Source organism: Gossypium hirsutum, chromosome A13 (genome assembly GCF_007990345.1).
Source record: "Gossypium hirsutum isolate 1008001.06 chromosome A13, Gossypium_hirsutum_v2.1, whole genome shotgun sequence".
Lineage (NCBI taxonomy): Eukaryota > Viridiplantae > Streptophyta > Magnoliopsida > Malvales > Malvaceae > Gossypium > Gossypium hirsutum.
Genome location: NC_053436.1, coordinates 93,934,829 through 93,954,877, shown reverse-complemented (window position 1 = coordinate 93,954,877; position 20,049 = coordinate 93,934,829). Strand labels below are relative to the sequence as shown.

The 20,049-nt window shown below is 30.5% G+C and overlaps 1 protein-coding gene across 1 annotated transcript; it reads right to left on the bottom strand.

The window, feature by feature from the left end:
* Nucleotides 1–4,485: 4,485 nt before the first annotated feature.
* LOC107895221 (probable long-chain-alcohol O-fatty-acyltransferase 2) lies at nt 4,486–13,811 on the bottom strand. The gene is made up of 6 exons (XM_041084794.1): nt 13,413–13,811; nt 13,204–13,298; nt 12,762–13,097; nt 5,027–5,289; nt 4,748–4,802; nt 4,486–4,651 (listed from the first exon to the last, which is right to left on the bottom strand). The coding sequence occupies exons 1-6, from the start codon at nt 13,809–13,811 to the stop codon at nt 4,486–4,488; spliced, it is 1,314 nt and encodes a 437-aa protein (XP_040940728.1).
* Between the last annotated feature and the right edge of the window lie 6,238 nt (nt 13,812–20,049).

Below are 20,049 nucleotides of genomic sequence, written 5' to 3'. Positions count from 1 at the left end.
CTCAAAAATATTCTTCTATAATAGTTATTAAAAGTAATTCTCAAAAACAACACTATCTTCACAATCGATCGACAAGGTCCACCTTAGTTGGGGAAAGAAACGCAAACCTAAGAGAAAAACGTGAAGGGAGACAATATTTTCAGTGGGATACTTTTTTATCCATTAGCTTTTCAATTTCTTTTTCTTAAACGTCAAGTGAGTTAATGCATAAACTAAATAGTGTTAAAAGCTATGGGAAAATTGATACTGTGATACATGGAAATATTATTTACGTAGATGAAAATTTATGACAATAAACTATTAGGCAAATAACATTATGTATATTATTATTTAAGTTTTTATTAAATTAATGTCACGACAACTCGGTTAAAAAATTATAAAAATATTCTTTCACAATTAAAATAAATTTTATTATTTAAGAGTTTTTTAGTCTTTTTATTTGAAAATAAATTATATTATGCATATAGAATGATTTGAACCCACCCCAATTGCATTAGTAAAATCTTAAATTTATCACTCAACAAAAACTTTATTTTAATTTTTTTATACATACTTTATTATAAACCTACTCATGGGTCGGGCCACTCGGCCTGGCCCTAAGGCCTGCTCGAAATGTGGGGAGATTTGGGCAAAAATAATGGCCCAAAAAATGGGCTTAGATAAAAAAATAAGGCCCGTTTAAAAAACGGGTCGGGCCTCGGGTAAGGCATTTTTGGTTAATATTATTTTTTTGTTGTTCTCTCCTTATTTTGCGACCATTTTACTATTATATTGCTACTATTTTGTTGTTATTGTTTGGATATTGTATAAAACTTATTTTGTTGTTAATTTTTTTATTATTTTAAAGACATTTGTTAATTTTATTATTATTTTAGATGCATTTGCTTGTTAAGTTGCATTTATCTTAGTGTTATTTAAGTATACATATTTTTTAAATTTTATTTTTAATTTGTTGGAAGATATTTATTTTGATGTATTATTTATATTTTAAAATTATATAAAAATTAATATGGGCCGGGTCGGGCTTGGGCAAAATTTTAGACCATATTTTAGACCTATTTTTAGACCCATGCACACCTCTACTTTATTACCACCATCAATTGTATTTATGTACTTACTATTATTTTTTTATACAAAAACATTGACTATACCACTAAACCAAAGTGTTTTTTTTATACTTACTATTATCTAACTGAGTTAGTGTCACCAACTCGATTAGATAAATTACGAACATGTCTTTCTGTTATTAAAATAATATTATTTAAATGTATTTGAATCTTTTTATTTAAAAACCAATAAAAAATTTGCATATGGTTGGATGTAAACACATACTGTTTGACTATTTGAGTAAATAGAACATTAACTATACCACTAAACCAAACCTTTGTTTTAACTAATTCTTTACTTTTTACTTTTGTTATGCATACTTCATTACCTCCGTCAATTTTATACTATATTATTATGTAAGTTTTCAACTGAGTTGATTTTACAAGTTAATTCGATATCAACTCAAGATTGATGATAACGTTATGATAAACAATTGTAGTGCATTCAATATTCTGAATATATTGTTCTTATGTGTTTAATTTTCGTTTTACTCACAATTTAGTCTAAAAATTTTCATTTTAATATTTGTACATGGTGCATGTGTTATTATTAATTTTAAACCTTACGTTTTAATTATTTATGATATGTTATATTTAAATGCACACATATATATTCTAAATACATAATTTTCACCCGCATATATAAATATATATGATATGAAAAAATTATAAAACTTATGTTGATCCCTTGAAAAACTCGACAAAAGCATTGTATTCTCTGATAACCTTATCATCAATACCATTTCTCAAGAGTTGTGATGTCACATCCCGAAAATCAGACTAGAAAGAATGGAGTAGTGAAACCAAGAGTGGTCATGTCCTGTTTTTGAATTAAACGTTGTGAAATTATGTTAAAGAATTTGATTTGGTTTAGTGGTTAAATGTTCTTGATTGTGTTGTTGAGGTCCTTGTTAAAATCTCTTCCCTTGAATCTTTATTAATTTTTGCCCCAACCTTTATCAGTGAACATTTGGTTTATAAATTATTTTTGTTCAATTAATGATAGAATGAGCCTGCTGGTTCAGTGGTAAGGCTTTAGCTTACCTTAGGGTCGTGTATTCAAATCATGTGTGTGCAAAGTGGGAAATATCTTTGTTTATCTTACATTGTACAGCCCATGTGGCAGAATTTGGGATAAATTCAAATTCTGGGGAAAACTCAATAAGTGGGTAGTTAAGGGATTTAGTGGGATATGGTTAGTTTTTTGAAATTATTCCAAAATTTCTCTCCAAAAATCTCCCACTCACGTCCCCCATTCCCCACTTCTCTCTTTTCCCTAATTTTTGTTTCCAGTTTACCTATTATTGAAATTTTCTTTTTTGACATCATTTCTTTTGTTTTCTTTCTCTTTTGTGCACATTACCATTTTTTCTTTCCTCATTGGAAAACTTAGGTGTATTGTTTTTCTTTTTATTACTTTGATTTATCATTTATTTCTACTTTGCTATGGTTATAGACGTTTAGTTTCTACGTTGTGCCATCATTACTGTTGTGCCATTTTTGTGGTGGGCTTCGTATACTATTTTTTTCCTTATTATTTGTTATGAATCGTTCTTTCACGTGAAGGATGAGTGGTTTATTTAAGTTTTTAGATTCAGTTGTAATCGTTTGTAAGATATTTTGTAGGTGACAGATGTGTGACATTTACTCCTTTGACAAATAGTGAGCTTTAAGAATTGCTACTTTTATTTGTGGTAAGTGATCGAGTGCCTTGTAAAGGTTGTTTTGGGTTGTGTACAGACCGATTGTATTTTTCACTTATGGTCAAAATAGTGTTTGAATTTCACGTACCGATTGTTAATTAGTTCATTCTGAATGTTATTTTTAGGTGTTGGAATCGCAACTGTTGTGTTATTATCGAAAAACGATTAGGTGTGTAACAAAAAATTTGAAAAATAACAAACGACTCAAAGTAAAAAATTTGACTATCGACACCATACAGTAATGTAATAGGCCGTGTGTCAGACCCTATGAACACGGTCTGGGTCAATTAGGCTGTGTGGGCCATACGAGTATGTAAACTCATTTTCTGAAATTTCACACTATGGCCTTATCTGTCATGCGAATTGAATTTAGCCCTTCTGTAGGGTTCTATAGTATAAATATGACTATAAATTCTTATATTTGATGCACTGTTTTTGTTTAATGTAACTTACGATCGCACGAGAGGTATGTTATACATTATAGCATACTGTGTTTAATGCTAATGTGATCTAAATTTTCTTGTGAATAGCATGTATGACATTCACACATTCGACATCTATTTATTTATTGCAATTTTGGCAATTAAACTACAATATTTTTTGGCAACTCAGCTGCACTTTTATGAGTGGCATACCACCACAACCCGGTGTGATTAGATGGAAGAACTTTTGTAGTCCTAATTGGTGTGATTGGTTGGACGGAGTTTGTGTGTAGCGAATGGGGGTAGGATCTGTGATTGCATTTGTTTCCCAATCTGAGTATGCATCTGTATCCGATTATGAAATGCATTTGATACTATATATGAGAATATGTTTATTTGAAAACGTATCTGTTTATTCATGTATATATAACTTGTTGCTTGGGATGTGTTACACACTAAGATTCTAGCTCACCCGTTTGCTTAATACATTTCAGGTGATATTCAAACTTAGGACAAATGGTGTGTAGGAGCTCAGATTGATTTCTCACTTTAAGCTTTCTGGGCTTTTAGGTTTTTGAACTAAGTTTTCAGATTTGGTTTGTTTTTAGGTTTTTGCTTTGATCGTTGGGTTTTTTTTTATTTTAATATGAAACTGCAAAATAATACGATTTACCATAGAATCCGATTTCAAAAATTAAAACTCTAAAATTTTCGTTTCGAAACTAAATAAGTTATTAAGTGATTTCACTGTACAAGAAGTGTTTCGAACATAAGATTTGACTAAAATTTGTAGGAGTTTTTCTGTGAAATAAATTAATATTTTCAAAATAACATGTAAGAGATTTGCTAAAAATTAATAATTTCAAATCATGCGAGTATTAAAGTTAGAGAGCAAATTTATGAAAGTTTTCACTGTTTTATAAGTAAATATTTAAAAGATTGTGTTGTGAAATAGATGTCGTCAAACTTGTGATTTTCTTAAAACCTATATAATCTAAGCTAAATTAAGATTTTAGATCATACGATGTCTAGGCTATAATTTTTAAATTAGTTTTTCATATGAGATGATGTAACTTATCTAGATTCAGCCATAACGTCTAGGCCGAGTTTGGGGTGTTACAAGCAATAAGATAAGCAGCTAACGGTGAATGCTATATTTGCCAAAGCCAAATGTCTTGAAATTGATTTGTGAAGCTGGAACTTCTTGGTGGCTACCAATATTTTCTTCAAAACAATCTCTATATAGACCAAAACTCATTGTAAAATGAAAAACCAAGTAACTTTCCACGTAGGGCTTTTGTGGATTATATTGTAATATATCATTTCATACATCAAACTTGAAGTGACAAATGTTGCAAAAGTAGTAGGCAATGAAGCCCATCTGGATCTAATTACTAGTGTAGAAATGGATTTTACAAGACTGCATATGGCCGAATGAAGTATATTTGAGACTCTAAGGTTCAATCTATGTCCTCAAAAGTCTTGTAATGAAGTGGCTCGAACTGGTGCTTTGAACTGTGGCTCCAGTTCCATACTAGCAAGCAAGATCTCAACTAGTATTGTAGCCACAACTAACAAAAATTGAATTGTAAAATAAGTGTAGAAAAAGTGAATGATCAACAAAATATGCCTATAAAAATAATGCTTAAAGTTGTAGGAACAAAACAGTAAAACCAGCAATGTAGCTTTATTCTAGCCTCTCGGATTATAGTAGGAACTTTTGGTTCACTTTCCTAGAATGGGATTCCATCATTTTTAGTATTTACAAAGTATTGTTTGGTTTTGATTGGTAAACAAGCTGTGAGGATGAAAAGATGAGGTTTTGAAGGAAATGATGAAAGGGGAGCTTTATCGAAGGCAAATAAAAGAAGCTTAAAATTGGCCATCCATGAAAGGAAAAACATATGGGAAACTCCAAAATGGAAGGTGTGAATGTTAAAAAGGAGAAATGAAAATAGAATAATGACAGGGAAGATTGAGATAAGTCTTGAGAAGCCCTTTGAGATTTTTGATGAAATATAATATTTGACGATAACGTGGTGTTTAGCATAGGGATCACTTCACAACACAAGAAATTAATTTCATCATTTTGTTTGGTAAGTAGGGATCACTTCACAACATGGGAAATTAATTTCATCATTTTGTTTGGTAAGTAGTTAATGATACTACATCTGAAAGTCATCAAATTACTACATGTATCTATAATCTATAATATATATATAAAAGCACGAGTTTGATTTTTTTTAAACTGATCAGCATCTCTTTTATTTTCTATTATATTACTAAATTAACTGTAATCCTATACTTGGATAATTAAAATAAAGGAAGGTAAGGGAAAGAAATGTAAAAAAGAAAAGCAAGGAAATATTTATTTTTTATTTGGATAGCTAAAATTAATAAAATAAAGAAAAGGAACGTAATTTTAACATTTTCTATGTAGTTAAGGTATAAAAAGTTATTGTCTTTCATCTCACTTTCTTCAGTTTTCTATTTAGTTTTTAAAAATTATAATTTTTTTTATTTTTAGAATTTGGACTAAGTTGACAAAATGTGCAAATATTGACTGTGAAATCCTGACCGATAAAGCCCTAGTGCTCGAGTGTTGTTGTAGGAGTAAGTATTTCAGAATAGGTTTCCGGTAAGTAAGGTGTTAAATTTAATTAAGAAGTCTTAGTTAGGCGAATAAGTCATAAGGAAGCAGGGGTGTGGTTCTAACTGCCCAAATGATACTTTGGCGAATAGATTGCTCGAACTGTTAACATTAGGATATTGAGTGAAAATGCCTCAGAAAGTAAGACATATCTAGGTGGAACTTTGTAAAATGTTAAGGAATTTCGAGTAATAAGGATATCGTCGAAAGGTGTTGTATGGCAAGTTTGGCTAGTTAAGGTGTTGGTTATATTTAATGAGATGTATAAGAGCGAATGATGGATTTGACCCGAAAATATTTATTTATACATGTAACTAAGGATTGTTGAACATGTTTCCCTAAAATTGTAAACCACCCATATGACAGATAGAGCAAGATTATGACGTGTGTCAAGTTTTCATAAGGACAAAGTTTGTATATCTAGATAGTCAAAAATTAAAAATGAGAGTTTTTCTTCCACCTTCTTTAGGAATTATTTCCCTGGTCTAGATCTAAACCAATCTGAAGTACTTCATTCCTTCACGAAAGTTGAGGGTCGATATAGATTTCCACCTATGGATGCTTCATGTCAACGTAAGGTTTATAATCTTTCATACTATGTCGTAAGAGTAAGTCTGTTTCTACTGGATAAGGCTAAGGACCTAAAGCTTTATTTGGGGGATTTTAGCATTAGAAATGATGAAAAAGGGGGATATATGAGTGAGTGATCTTGATGATTTCCATGTTTTGGAATAGTAATTGTTTTTTATTGTTCGATTGAAGTTTGGATCTGGAGTTTGGAGCTAAAAAAGGGGTAAAAGTCAGGTGAGTCTTTAAACTGACTTTCACATGCATGTATGCCTTTTGGAAACTTCTATGCTAAGTGACCAAAGCATGAGACTGAAACTAGTAAAGTGTAATGTGACAAATCTGATAAGAAAAATGAAACTTAGGAATTTGAATGACTATGAGGGGCTTTTGTCTGAAAATAAGAACAAGTTTGATAGGAAGTGCATGTGTGTTTGGTAAGCATAATGATGTCTGTCATGAGTGAGTCGATGCATGATAAGTCTGTGTTTGTCTCTAGAGTCGTCAAAGGGGTCCATTGGGACTAAAACACGAATATCTAAAAGGACAAGTCCATGGCCATGGCGTTAAAGACCATATCGTGTAAGACCGTGTAACACCTCTAACCTCTATCCGTTGTCGAATTAGGATAACGAGGCATTATCGATAAAAAACACAGCTCCGAACAGTCATTTAATACAATTCAAGCATAAAGTTATATCAACTTCTTATAAACACTTCCAAACTTGAATAGCCACAATTCACAAAAACCAATGTTGCATATATGAATCATATAGCCAACCAAAATCAATCATGCTTTATTAATCCAATATCATATACAAAATATACTCCAAAACTCAATCATTTCCCTTATACTAATTATGCTTCAAAATTTAACCATTTCCATATCATTTGTCTATTCTAACTTTTAGAACTAACGATCATACATCAAAGCCATATTCGCATGCTTTATAATTACATCATTCGAACCATATGTTCAACAATTACATGGCAATCGAAAACCTAAATTATAAACAAGTATATTTCATTTCATATATTAAGCTTACCTTAAAACATCCATTAGTGCAAATTTATTCCTTTAACTAAATACTAAATGTACCATTTTTGCATATTTGTGTACACTCACTTATTAAACCAATCACCCCATATCACACGGTATAATATTCATTAGCACAATAGGCAGTAGCTAGCATTACGACATGGCTAAATTTACTCTTATACATTACAAATTCATGCACATTTACCATATCAATATGGACCATTTTTTAATACAAATGTCAAGTCTTATCATACCTAATTCACAAGATAAATAATATGTTTGACCATCATATATTCAACTATCCTATAAGCCATTTCTAAGCATAATTACCGAATCAAAACATACCAAAATTTATATGCTAGAATCATGTCAAAATTACAAGTACACAACTAATTCATTTCTCACCTATTCGGCTATCAAAATTAACCACATAATTTATACCAATTCCACCATTAAATCTTAAGTTAAAAATGCCATTTCATAACCGAATGTAAATGTCAACTTGTCACTTTATAACTATCCATTTAGCTAACAAAATATACCTAATATATATTGTCATTATTTACCATTTAAACGCTGTACCCAAATAACCAACCAATATACAATCACCAATATATTCATAACTTAGCTTGTAGGAACATATACATTATAGCAAAAACACATCCATCAACTAAATCATTACTCAATGTCGAATAATAAACCAAATACACCACACATATATACCATGAAATATACTTCTCAAATGAGCTTATAACATTACCAAATATACATAATAATTAACAACATGATCAAGCCATTTTCGCATGGCTATATATATATACAGAAATTTCAAAACCAAACATATCAAAACTAGCCTATACATGTCATATGTCAAAGTTCAAGCTTTCAAAATACCAAATTAGTGATAGATAGTGTGATGATAATCCTTGACGATCCCCGAACTCGAGCTAGCTTTATATATCTATAAAACAGAAAAAGAATGCACAAAGTAAGCTTTGAAAGCTTAATAAGCCATAAGCAAATAGTTCATCACAAGAACATATATAATTCAATTCAAATATGCCAAATTTAGCTAATCTCATACACATATACAATCACTTTTCTCATATAATTCATATTACTAACATTAAGTAACTTCACTTACCTTATTTTAAATGAACATATAAACTTCATACGTACCTGAATCATTTAGCTCAAATTCACATTTGGTATCGTTTTGATATTGCCCGTTGAACCATTTGAAATCATTAATGATACTCGAAAACACATATATCACATACGAAGACATATCCCATATATGGTATTATATGTTATCACATATTGATGCCTCTGTCCCAAACAGGGTCTTACACGAATAATATACTATGCCAATGTCCCAGACATAGTCTTACACGAAATCACATCTCGAAAGCCTTATGTCATGACATTAGTATTCGATACATTTCCTAAGGTTCGTTTGGGGCTTACGACTTCGTAATTAAATCAATTCAAGCTTGAAATAAGTCATTCAATGCTCAATTAAATTCGGCAACATATATATATTTATAATTCAATTCAACAACATATAATATATACATTTGAATTTAAGAACATTTATTTACTTATGAACTTACCTCGTTCAGAAACGAACGGATCGGAACGACTATTCAACAACTTTTGACTTCCCTTGATCCAGATCTGATTTATTCTTTTCTTGATCTAAATCAATTCAAATTTAACTTATTTAATGACATATTTATTCAATTTCATCTAAAAACACATAAATGGGCATTTTACATTTTAGCCCCTAACTTTTCACATTTTCACAATTTAGTCTCTATGTCAAAACAACACAAAATACTCAAAATTTCATTTAATCCCTATTTGGCCGAATATTCCTTAGGTCCCTAGCAGCCCATTAACTTCATTTATTTCACAATTTGATCCACTCAATTTACAAATTTGACAATTTAGTCCTTAATAAGCATTTTTATCAAAAATCACTTAATAGACTATGATAATCTAACAACAAATATTTATTTTTCATCATCAAACAACAAAAACATCAAGCTATCAACAATGGTAAATCAAAAATTCATCAACCAATCCAAAAATTAGGGCATGGGCTAGCTAGATTACGAAGCAACAATCTCATAAACGTAAAAATTATAAAAAACCGAGATCAAAATCACTTACATTTTTAATTATGCAAGGCCGAACCTAAGCGAGCTTCTATGGCTTCTTTTTTCTTCTCAATATTCAGCCAAAAGATGAACATGCATGATGATTTTTTTTTATGTTTTGTTTTATTTATTTAACTATTATTACTAAATTACCTAATTAACCTTTATAATTAAGTAACAAAACATATAATGGTTGTCCATCTTTGTCCACTCAAATATTCAATGGTCAAATCAAAACATAAGAACATCACATTTAATTAATCAAAGCAAATAAGCACTTTAACTTATAGCATGCTACTTTTACATTTTACACGATTAAATTATTTTATCAAATTAAACAACTAATCGATAAAATTATTTCACGAAACTTTCACACATATTAATTCACATGCTGTGAACATATAAAATAATATACAAATAATTTTACAACCTCGAATTTGTGGTTCCGAAACCACTGTTCTGATTTAGCTAAAATCGGGCTGTTACAGACCGTAAGTGGTGGGTTATGACATCATATGGAAGAATTTAAGGAAGGTTATTTACTTAATGTGGTTCCTTATGTGTCCTACGATGATGATGGGAAAACATCACTAAGTATGAGTCTAAGCAAAACCCTATCGCCTAAATCACCAAAATAAGGACAGTCTTTGTGGCAAAACTCTGGATAAGAGAGTCTTCGTAGTGAGTACTGAATGTTAAAGAACGCCTTGTGGTAAAACTCTAGACAGGAAAGCCTTTATAGTGAGTACTGAATGTTAAGGAACGCCTTTGTGGCAAAACTTAGGAAATGTAAGCATATGTGGCGAATCTCTGCAAGGAAATGCCTTTGTGGCAAATCTCTGGACATGGAAGCCTTTGTGGTTATCTCTAAAAAGTAAAGTCTTAGTGGCGCGGTCTAAAGTATGATAATTGTGGCAACCGTTTGAAAGAAATGCCTCTGTGGCGGACTCTAAACGAAAAGAAAGGAATCCATGGCGAACTCTAATAAAACAACGTATGAAGTTTTTTGAAGGAACGATAAGTATGGCTAATTCTAAAAAAAATTTCTATATGAAGTGTTAAGGTGAACCCCATATAGTATCAAGGTAAGAACAGAGAAGCTTGAGAGTGTTAGTGCAAGTGGCGAGCCAAGAGTATTCTATTTGTAAGGTCCTTTGAAGTAGGAATGGTTAACGGAATCATGAGAGGTATGTTATGATCTTAGCGCGTAGCGTGACACCTATGGTATGGTGAATGGAACCTTAGAGATGTATTTGTCAGAGACAAATCAAAGAAAGGATACAAGGAGATAGAAGAAAATGGAGTTTTCGAAAAGAAAATGGAGTTTTCGAAAAGAAAATGGAGTTTTCGAATATGACTTAGGTAAAAGAAGGTTTTCTCACTAAGTTTGCATGAACTTACTTCTATGCTTTTATGTCATAGGTAAGCTGAGATGGGATTACGCCGAGAAGCCAGGGCTACGCCAAGGGTTTGGCGAGATGAGCTATTATGCAGATAGAGCGAGCTTGGGTTGGGGTGATCAAGTCTGATGGATATAATGTAAACCACTAAGAGAATCGTTTATAAGGCTTAGGATTGTATACATACCATGTCAGTAATACGGTTGAGCCGATAATAGCACCTAAAAATAAATATTAGAACTAGGTAACTAAAGCATACTATCATCATGTAAAGCCCATCATGGTCAATATAATTATATACTGTGCCTCAGATGCAAATTCAGTTAAAAGATATTTCAATTGAGTTTTAAAATTTTATAAGTCAGCAAAAAGTCTGTAATGGAAAATGTAACACCTGAGATTCAAATCTGGAGAATCGGATCAGGTTTAGGGCGTTACATTGAGGGTTAAATTTGTTGAATTTTTTTAGAATTAGGACCAAATTGACAAAATATGCTAAGTGTTAAGGGTTAAATTTTTTATTATACCAATCAAAAGGCTATCACGTCAACATTCTATCTAGTGATCAAAGGCATTTAATGGTAGAATCACTAAAATTGATAGCTTATTTAACAGGAGTGACTAAAATAACAAATTTTTGAAATTGGTGACCAAAATAGGAACACGTGTAAATTTAGGTGACTATATAGATAGTTTCCAAAAGTGTCAAGGTGACCAATATTAACAATTTATTTAACTCAGGTGACTAAAATAACAAAGTTTTAAAATAATTTTGTTTTACGATTAGGGTTCATAACTGTCCCTCTCAAAAATGTCATTTTTAAAATTTAAACTTTGTTCTTCCTTTGGAAATGCGGCTTATTTTTTAAATATGGAACAAAAGCATGGAAGCTGATAATTATTTCCCCGGTTATAAGATTTCTGATGTCACCACACTCTACATTTGGTAGCATTACAATTATCTAACCTCTTAGATGAGTCATGAAGTTATGTGACTAGCATTTCTATTTTCAATTTCAATTGATATCCTTTAACTATGCTCTAAAGCATAACTAATCAAAGAAAGGGAGAAAAGCTGAGTGCAACGTTTGAGAATGGTCGTCAAAGCTCTTTCATCCACATATGGTTTGCTCATAGTGAAGTCAAAAAAAATTTGTGTGCGTTGAAATTAAATTATATATTTTTATTATAGTAAAAATATAATAAGTTATATTTTTATAATTTTTAAAAGATCAAATCAAGTATTTATTATTTTTAAAAGGGTCAAAAGTGTAAAATTATCATTATTAATTTAAAATTTTGTAAACTATAAAAAAATTTAAATTGAAAATTTTCTATTTTATGAACGTTGGATAATGATTTTCTATTTTATATGTAACATGTTTGGTTTCATAAAACAAAAGTTGGATCATTTCATTACTGAATTCCTTTAAATAACACTTTTTTATTATTGTGTAGTAATTATAACACTTTTTTTTAAATAAAACTGCAGGATAGAATCATAACTCTGAAATTGGTTATTTAGCATTGATTATAACAAAAAAAGAAAAAAAAAGCCTAAGTAGTGAAAATGAAAGCTTGTTAGAATGTGGCTTGATTGACAACGACGGAAAAGTATTTGATCTGGAGGTTCATCCATCCACTAATCTTCAAACAAAGTTATACATTCTTTTCATCGATAAAACCATCAATGAAGAAGTTATAAAACTTACGTTGATCTCTTAAAAAACTCCACAATCGCATTGAATTCTTTGATAACCTTTTCATCCACACCATTTCTCAAGAGTTGCGTATAAGATAACCAACCAGCAGTGAGTGCTATATTTGCCAGGGCCAAGGGTCCTGAAATCGCCTCGTGTAGCCGGAACTTCTCGGTGGCCACCAATTTTTTCTTCAAAAAAATCTCTATATCAACCAAAACTCCTTGTAAAACGAAGAACCAAGTAATTTCCCACGTAGGCTTTTTGCGGATTATATGATAATATATCAGTTCATGCATAAAACCCGAAGTGACAAATGTTGCGAAAACAGCAGGCAATGAAGCCCATCTGGATCCAATTACACGGGAAGAAATGGTTTTTTATAGGGCTGTATATGGTCAGACGAAGTGCCTCTGAGACCCTAAGGTTCCATCTACGTCCCCAAAAGTCTTGCAATGAAGTGGCTCGAACTGGTGCATTGAACTGTGGTTCGAGTTCCACACCAGGAAGACAGATCTGAGCTGGGATTGCAGCCACAGCCAACAAAAACTGAATTGTAAGATAAGTATGGAAGAAGTAAAGGATCAACAGGACATGTTTATGAAAGTATTGCTTAAAGTTATAAGAATAAAAAAGTAATGTCAGCAACGAAGCTTTATTTACAGCCTCTAGGATCAAACTGGGAACTACTCTTGGTTCATTTCCCTGAAATGGGGTTTCACACTTCAGAACCTTGACTGATTTTTCTTTGATTTTGAAGGGTGAACAAGCTGCGAGGATGAAAAGAATAAGGTTTGCAGGAGGGGGTGAAAGGGGACCTCGATCAAAGGCAAATAAAAGAAGCTTGAAATTGGCCATCCATGAAAAGACAAACACATGGGCTGCTCCAAGATGGAAACCATGAATGTTAAAGGGGAGAATTGACAATAGAAAGATGACAGGGAAGATTGAAACAAGCCTTGGGAAGCCCTTTGATATCTTTGCTGAAATATGATAAGAATAAGACAATGAAAATGTTGTTAAGACCCATAACTTAATTAAGTTATTGAGCTCACTCTCCATTTCTCATCCTTTTAGTTTTCTTGATGTATAATGCGACAGTATATATAAAGAATTGGACAATTAATTAATATATTTAAGGTTCTTTTGCTAAAGATGGGAAGCCTGGGAGACGAGGAATGGCCAAATTGCAGAGCAGTCTCATAGGTTGCCAAATTAAACCTAATTTCTGTAAACTATGACCTCCGTTTTTATTTGACAGCTCCATACTAATAAATTAAATATTAAATAGTAATTATAATTGCCAACCGACTCCGTAGATATCAATAATCTTGTTTAGTGGGTTGGAATACGTGTTAATCTTTTTATTTATTCAAGGGTCAGAAAGAGTAGACTCATTCTATCAAAAATAGTAATTATAATTATTATATTTTTTTTCCTGTTAGGTGTTTATATTTTTTTATTTTTAGTTTAAGATTTATATTTAAATTAGGGACAGTAAATTTTAATTGTCTATTGTTAAGTATCTATTGAGTACAAAAAAAAAAGATAAGAGTTTAGTTGCTTTATTTAAAAAATTTTAAAGATCTTTTTGATACATTTTAAAAATTTACGTGTCTAACCGAATACATTAAAAAAATAAGAATTTAATTGTCTACATATTTAAACTTAATTCTTTTAGTTATATATTTTTTATTGTAACTATATAAGGTAAGTATTAATGATTAAAATCATGATATATATTTAGGGACGAAATTATAAGATTTGCTTAGATGGTTGAAATTAAATTATAATTTTTATGATAATAAAATATAACTTTAAAAGATTATGTCAAAATTTTATAAAAAGAAGATTAAAATATAATTTTATACCTATTAATTTAAAATTTTTAGGGGGAGAAGTCACATCCTCAATTCGCTTTTGGATATATCTCTGATGAAATCGTAACTTCCGCAGCTACCTCTGACGCCTTCACCTACCATAGCTGCCCATTTTTAATGAGAAAACTGTGATATACGAGGCATAGTGTTGCCGCAATAAGTGCCACATGTGCCTTGTCATTCAATCCTCTCACAAAAATGCATTCAAAGGATCATCTACCATCACCTTCACATATTGTCTAATGGTTTAATAGGGTCGAAAACGATTTAAATTTTTTGTACTTTTATCATTCTAGTGTTAAATATTTTTATAAGTATTTTTTAATATTAAAATTTAGGTAAATTACAACGAAAGTCATTAAATTATTAGTGAAATTATATTTTAGTCATTCATTATGAATTTATTAGTCAAAATTTAAATAATTTTTTTCTTCGATCTCTAATACTGAATCAAGATAAACTTAAATCTAAAGTATGTTCTACTTTTTGATGAATCCTGATTTACTGTACCAATCGTCAAATTATAACTTAAAGTTTACTAGTTGAATTTAAAAAAAAAACATAATAACATAAAGACTCAAATAATTTTTTATAAATAATTCAATGACCTAAATGTTATCATGAAAATCATGATAGTGATGGCGAATTGAAATCCGACATCCCTCTCCCATCTTGTATTTGCTAACACAAAAGCTCTTTAGTACCTAATGTTTGAGTTATCTTTCCTTAATTTGTTGTCATAGCATTTCATTCTAAGTAGTTAGCTTTTAGCTTCTCACTCCGGAACATATTTTTACATTGTATCATTTTAGTTCACATTTTTAAATATTTAAATATCAAGCAATACTTCTAACCCAAATAATTGATAAAAATTTAAAATAAAAATAAATTACATTAAATAGATTTTTAAAGCTAAGAAATAATCGTCACTACATAAAAGTTCAATTGATTTATTATATTGACTAAAGTCATAATACTATATACATTCCACATTAGTAAGTACAAAAAGTATGATTAAGTACATCTGAATTTTATTAACTACATAGAAAAAAAAATGTATTCATCAAGATTATTTGTGTCACATTAAAATCATTTATGTACTTGTGAGTTCATGTATCAAAAGAGGAAGAATAAACATGTATGATGGGTTGTGCCTTATGGAACTTTTGATCTCTCTCCACTCAATCAAGTTTGAGAGTTTTTTTCTCACTTGATATCAAATATCAAAAGTGAACAATGAGAGAGAACATTATGTATGCATCGAATTTCTACAAGATCTACAGTAAATTGTAGTCCAAAGTTCATGACTCAATATGTCTCGAGGCCTGTATTTATTTTATTTACAAATGTATATGAAAACTATTATGTTTATGAATCACAAAATTAGCCAAAGATCCTTAGGTGGTCTTTCTTTTATACAAAACAACTTCCGACAAATAATTTTTGGAAAATTGATTAATTTTTTAGAAATTTGATATTTTCTAGTGTTTAGATTAATTTGTGTAAAATATTTTTCATTATTTGATAAGTTTTCTTAAAATCATTTTTTAAAGTTAATTTCCATGAAACAAACAAAACATAAATTATATTTGTTACAAAATAGTATAGAAACATTTCCTTGTGACAAATGAAATTTATTTTATAATAAGATAATACTTCATATCTTATATAGACTGAATAAGAATGAATGATTAATTAAAAGTTACATATATTAAATATATGAGACTAGATAATGGCATATTGAAGTTGGAAGAAATAAACGAAGCTAAAGCATGCTTTCAACTAGAGGTGCTCATGGGTAAGGTCGGGTCGGGTCCAACAAAAATTAAGGCCCGTTTGCTGGGCCTGGCTCGGCCCTAAAAACGGGCTTAAAATTTTTCTCAAGCTTGACTCAAATAAAAATGCTAAAACCCGGGCCCGACCCGACTTGACCGTATTAAATTTTTTATATTATTTTTTATATAATTTTAAAATATATATAATACATCAAAAATACTAAAAACATTAAAATAAATATTTCTCAACAAATTGAAAATAAATTTTAAAAAATATGTATACTTAAATAATACTAAGATAGATTCAACTTAATAAGCAAAATGCCTTTAAAATAATAACAAAATTAACAATAAAATAAGTGTTACACAATATCCAAAAAATAACAACAAAATAGTAGTAGCATAATAGTGAAATGGTAGCAAAATAAGGAGAAAACAACAAGAAAATAGTATATCTTTGTCCTTTTGTGAATTCGGGTCGGGCCTGAGCCAAAATGCCTTACTCGAGGCCCAACCTGTTTTTTAAACGAGACTTATTTTTTGACTAAGCCCATTTTTCAGGCCTATATTTTTGTCCAAACCCACTCACTTTTTGGGCAGCCCGACCTATGAGTAGGTTTAGTTTCAACAAGTACTCATATTTATATTATAAAATATTTATTATTAAAAAAATTTCTTTTTTAAAAATAAGTCACGTGAGTGGCTAATGCAATTCTTTTTTGAGAATAACTAATGTAAAATCTTTATGATATTGATATCATGCAAAACAAAACCCTAATATTGCACAAACAATTATTTTGAGACCTTTAGAATGATATATTTTCACAAGTTTAAGAATTATCTAATGAGGAATTGGAGTTAGCCATTGGGTTTGACGAAATAAATTGATTTGACCCTCTTGACCTTTTCCTTTAATTACACAAACTCTTAACAATGTAGGCTATAATTTTTGTGTATTTTGTTTGTGTAATCCTAAAAGGTAGAGGAAGGATCAATTTATAATGATCAACCTTTAATCATGTACATCCATTAAGTAACTGAATAAATGGATAGAATTTAACTTTGTTGCACAAGCGTTAGTAAAATAACAGTAATATAAACTTTTATATTAATTAGAAGATCGAACAAGGACAATATTAATACATATATAACTGGAAAACGGAAAACAAAATTAAATTGAAATATTATATTGGTAATTGAGGCCTGTTTAGACAGTCTCCTTAAGATAGATTTGACTGCTCCTTCGGTGCTGGAGAAACGTCAGTCGGTTGTCGCCCAGGATATAACAACAAGATGAGCACGGCAGTAGCATGACTGCAATGATCAACGAACAGTGTCCTTGCCTTTTTTTTATCACCGAAAAACAGATTGAATAATATGTAGAGAAAGGATATCTCGAAAACTTTGGAAAATATTTCAGTGTGTATCTTCCCTATCAGATTATTAGTTTTTAAAAATAAATTCAAAGGGAGAATTTTTGGAAATATTTGACTAATCGGTCTAGATATTTCACGTTGCCCACATCATGCAGTGTGTCCCAACCCCGACAAGTTTGGATTTGTATCCCCTGCGTGCGAGGGAGAGTATTAGTTTAGTCATTCAATAACCACCAAGTTGGTTCTCATATATAAACATATTCCACTTTTGATATCTAACCAATGTGAGACTAAGCTTTTCATTTTCCTCAACTTAATTCACAAGTGGCTTACTTTAAGCTTCAATTTCTCATTCATTACTCAACCACTTTGAGCATATGATATACCATTGTAAAGATCTCATAAAGTAGAATATGAAACCATAATTCTATGATTTAAATATCCACTTTTACTATTCGAAAATATGCCTCAAAGCTTCCAAAGTATCCATTTTTTCAACAAACTTTTGCTAGAGTAAAACACTCGTCATTATTATCATATTGTAGTGAATTACAGAAGTAAGTTATAACAGTTGTATATGTTGCTACCTTAAGTTGCCTATTTGCTTAAAATGACATGAAATGGATGTGCTAAACCACAATGGCCACTATGACTTGACACTGCCAAAAATTGGGCAAACAAAATAGAAACAACACCAAGGTTTATTTACATAGTTTGGTTTCCCTACATCTAAAAGCCTAGCTTAATAAGCAATTTCATTATCTTTTATCACAAATACAATAAGTGATTCACGCTCTATCACTCCCCAAGTATAGAGATATCACATTTGTACCTAAAGACTATAACACTCGCCTCCAAATTTCCCCTTGAACTTGGGTAGTAAACACTCAACAATGTTTACAATAACATATTTTCACTTTCTCACAAAAAATTCCTTAATAAACAAATTAGAATGCACTCAATAAGCTCTTGTTACATAACCTATACAAGTCTCAAGCATATATCAATTTCAACTTTCTAACATAGAATCAATCAAAGATCTAATTTCCAAAACAGTTGCATAGTCTCCATCAATTTTCCATGTTTCAAGGGTTTATTTGATTCACACAAATCCAATCCAATCTCCAGACTATCAAAGATTAGTTTTCAAAATAGACCAAAGTATCTTCAATATAACCACACATAATCAAGTCCAAAGATTTTCTTTGTTAAATTGTCAAACCAAATAAGACAAGTTTTTAACCACCTTAGCGATAGTCTGCAATTGGCACTGCCACGTGCCACTCAGCAACTCTTAGCTCATGTTGCCTAAACAATATATTGTTTAAGTTACATATTTCCTTATATATACTACAACATTAAAACTTAATATAATAGGACCTTAAGTATCGCATCATGATCGCAATGATATTTTATAAAGATTTTTCTATTTCAAATAATTTCAAAATTTATGTGCACATAATCATAATAAACAAAAAATACATCAATTTTATATTAAGAACACAATAGTTGAGCTCAGGGTGTCACATTATCATAAATATCATTCATCAATGCAACTAAGACTCATTCTATGTACATGTTTTTTAAATGTCTTTGATTGTAAGAATTTAGTTAATGAATTTGCAATTATGAGATTAGTTCTAATGTGTTTTATAAACACTTTTTGTTTTTGAACTTTGTTAGTTCTAATGTGTTTTATAAACACTTTTTGTTTTTGAACTTTGTTAGTTCTAATGTGTTTTATAAACACTTTTTTTGTTTTTGAACTTTGTCACGCCCAAATCTTTAAAGACTCAAATTTAGAGGAATTTTGGGACCTAATTGTACGCATGGAAAGATGGTGAAATCTACAAGAAATTTTGGGAAAAATTTGTACTTTACGAGTAAATAGTTAGGATTCAATTCTAGTTTGGTTAGGATTGAATTAGCTTGTTTTATAGTGGGAGACATAATGATTGATAGTGATTGGTTAAAATGGACTAGTAGACCATGCAAACTTTGGTTGTATATATATATGAGTAGTGAGGAGAAAATTCTCTTGAATATTAGTTAGAAATCTCTGCATGAGGTGCCAAATGTGAGGTTTGAAGTTTGGGGAGATAAGAATTTGATAATCTGGTAAGCCCTAAGCCTTCCTGTACTTGTGGATTAGAGAAAAGAGAAGTAAGGATTCTCGAAAAGTGTTGTATAATTATGGATTCTAGGTTTTTAAGGTTTGAGTACTTTCAAGTTAACCGAAAAATAATTGTTATGCTTAGCTGCCAGGATA

What these genes read in the sequence shown, in the direction of transcription:
- LOC107895221 (XM_041084794.1), bottom strand. Translation starts at nt 13,811, where the DNA reads ATGGAGAGTGAGCTCAATAACTTAATTAAGTTATGGGTCTTAACAACA. An exon ending in CCAGTTCGAGCCACTTCATT is followed by an intron (nt 13,098 to 13,203) that starts GCAAGACTTTTG and finishes AATTGGATCCAG; the next exon opens with ATGGGCTTCATTGCCTGCTG. An exon ending in AGTATGGAACTGGAGCCACA is followed by an intron (nt 4,652 to 4,747) that starts GTTCAAAGCACC and finishes GGCCATATGCAG; the next exon opens with TCTTGTAAAATCCATTTCTA.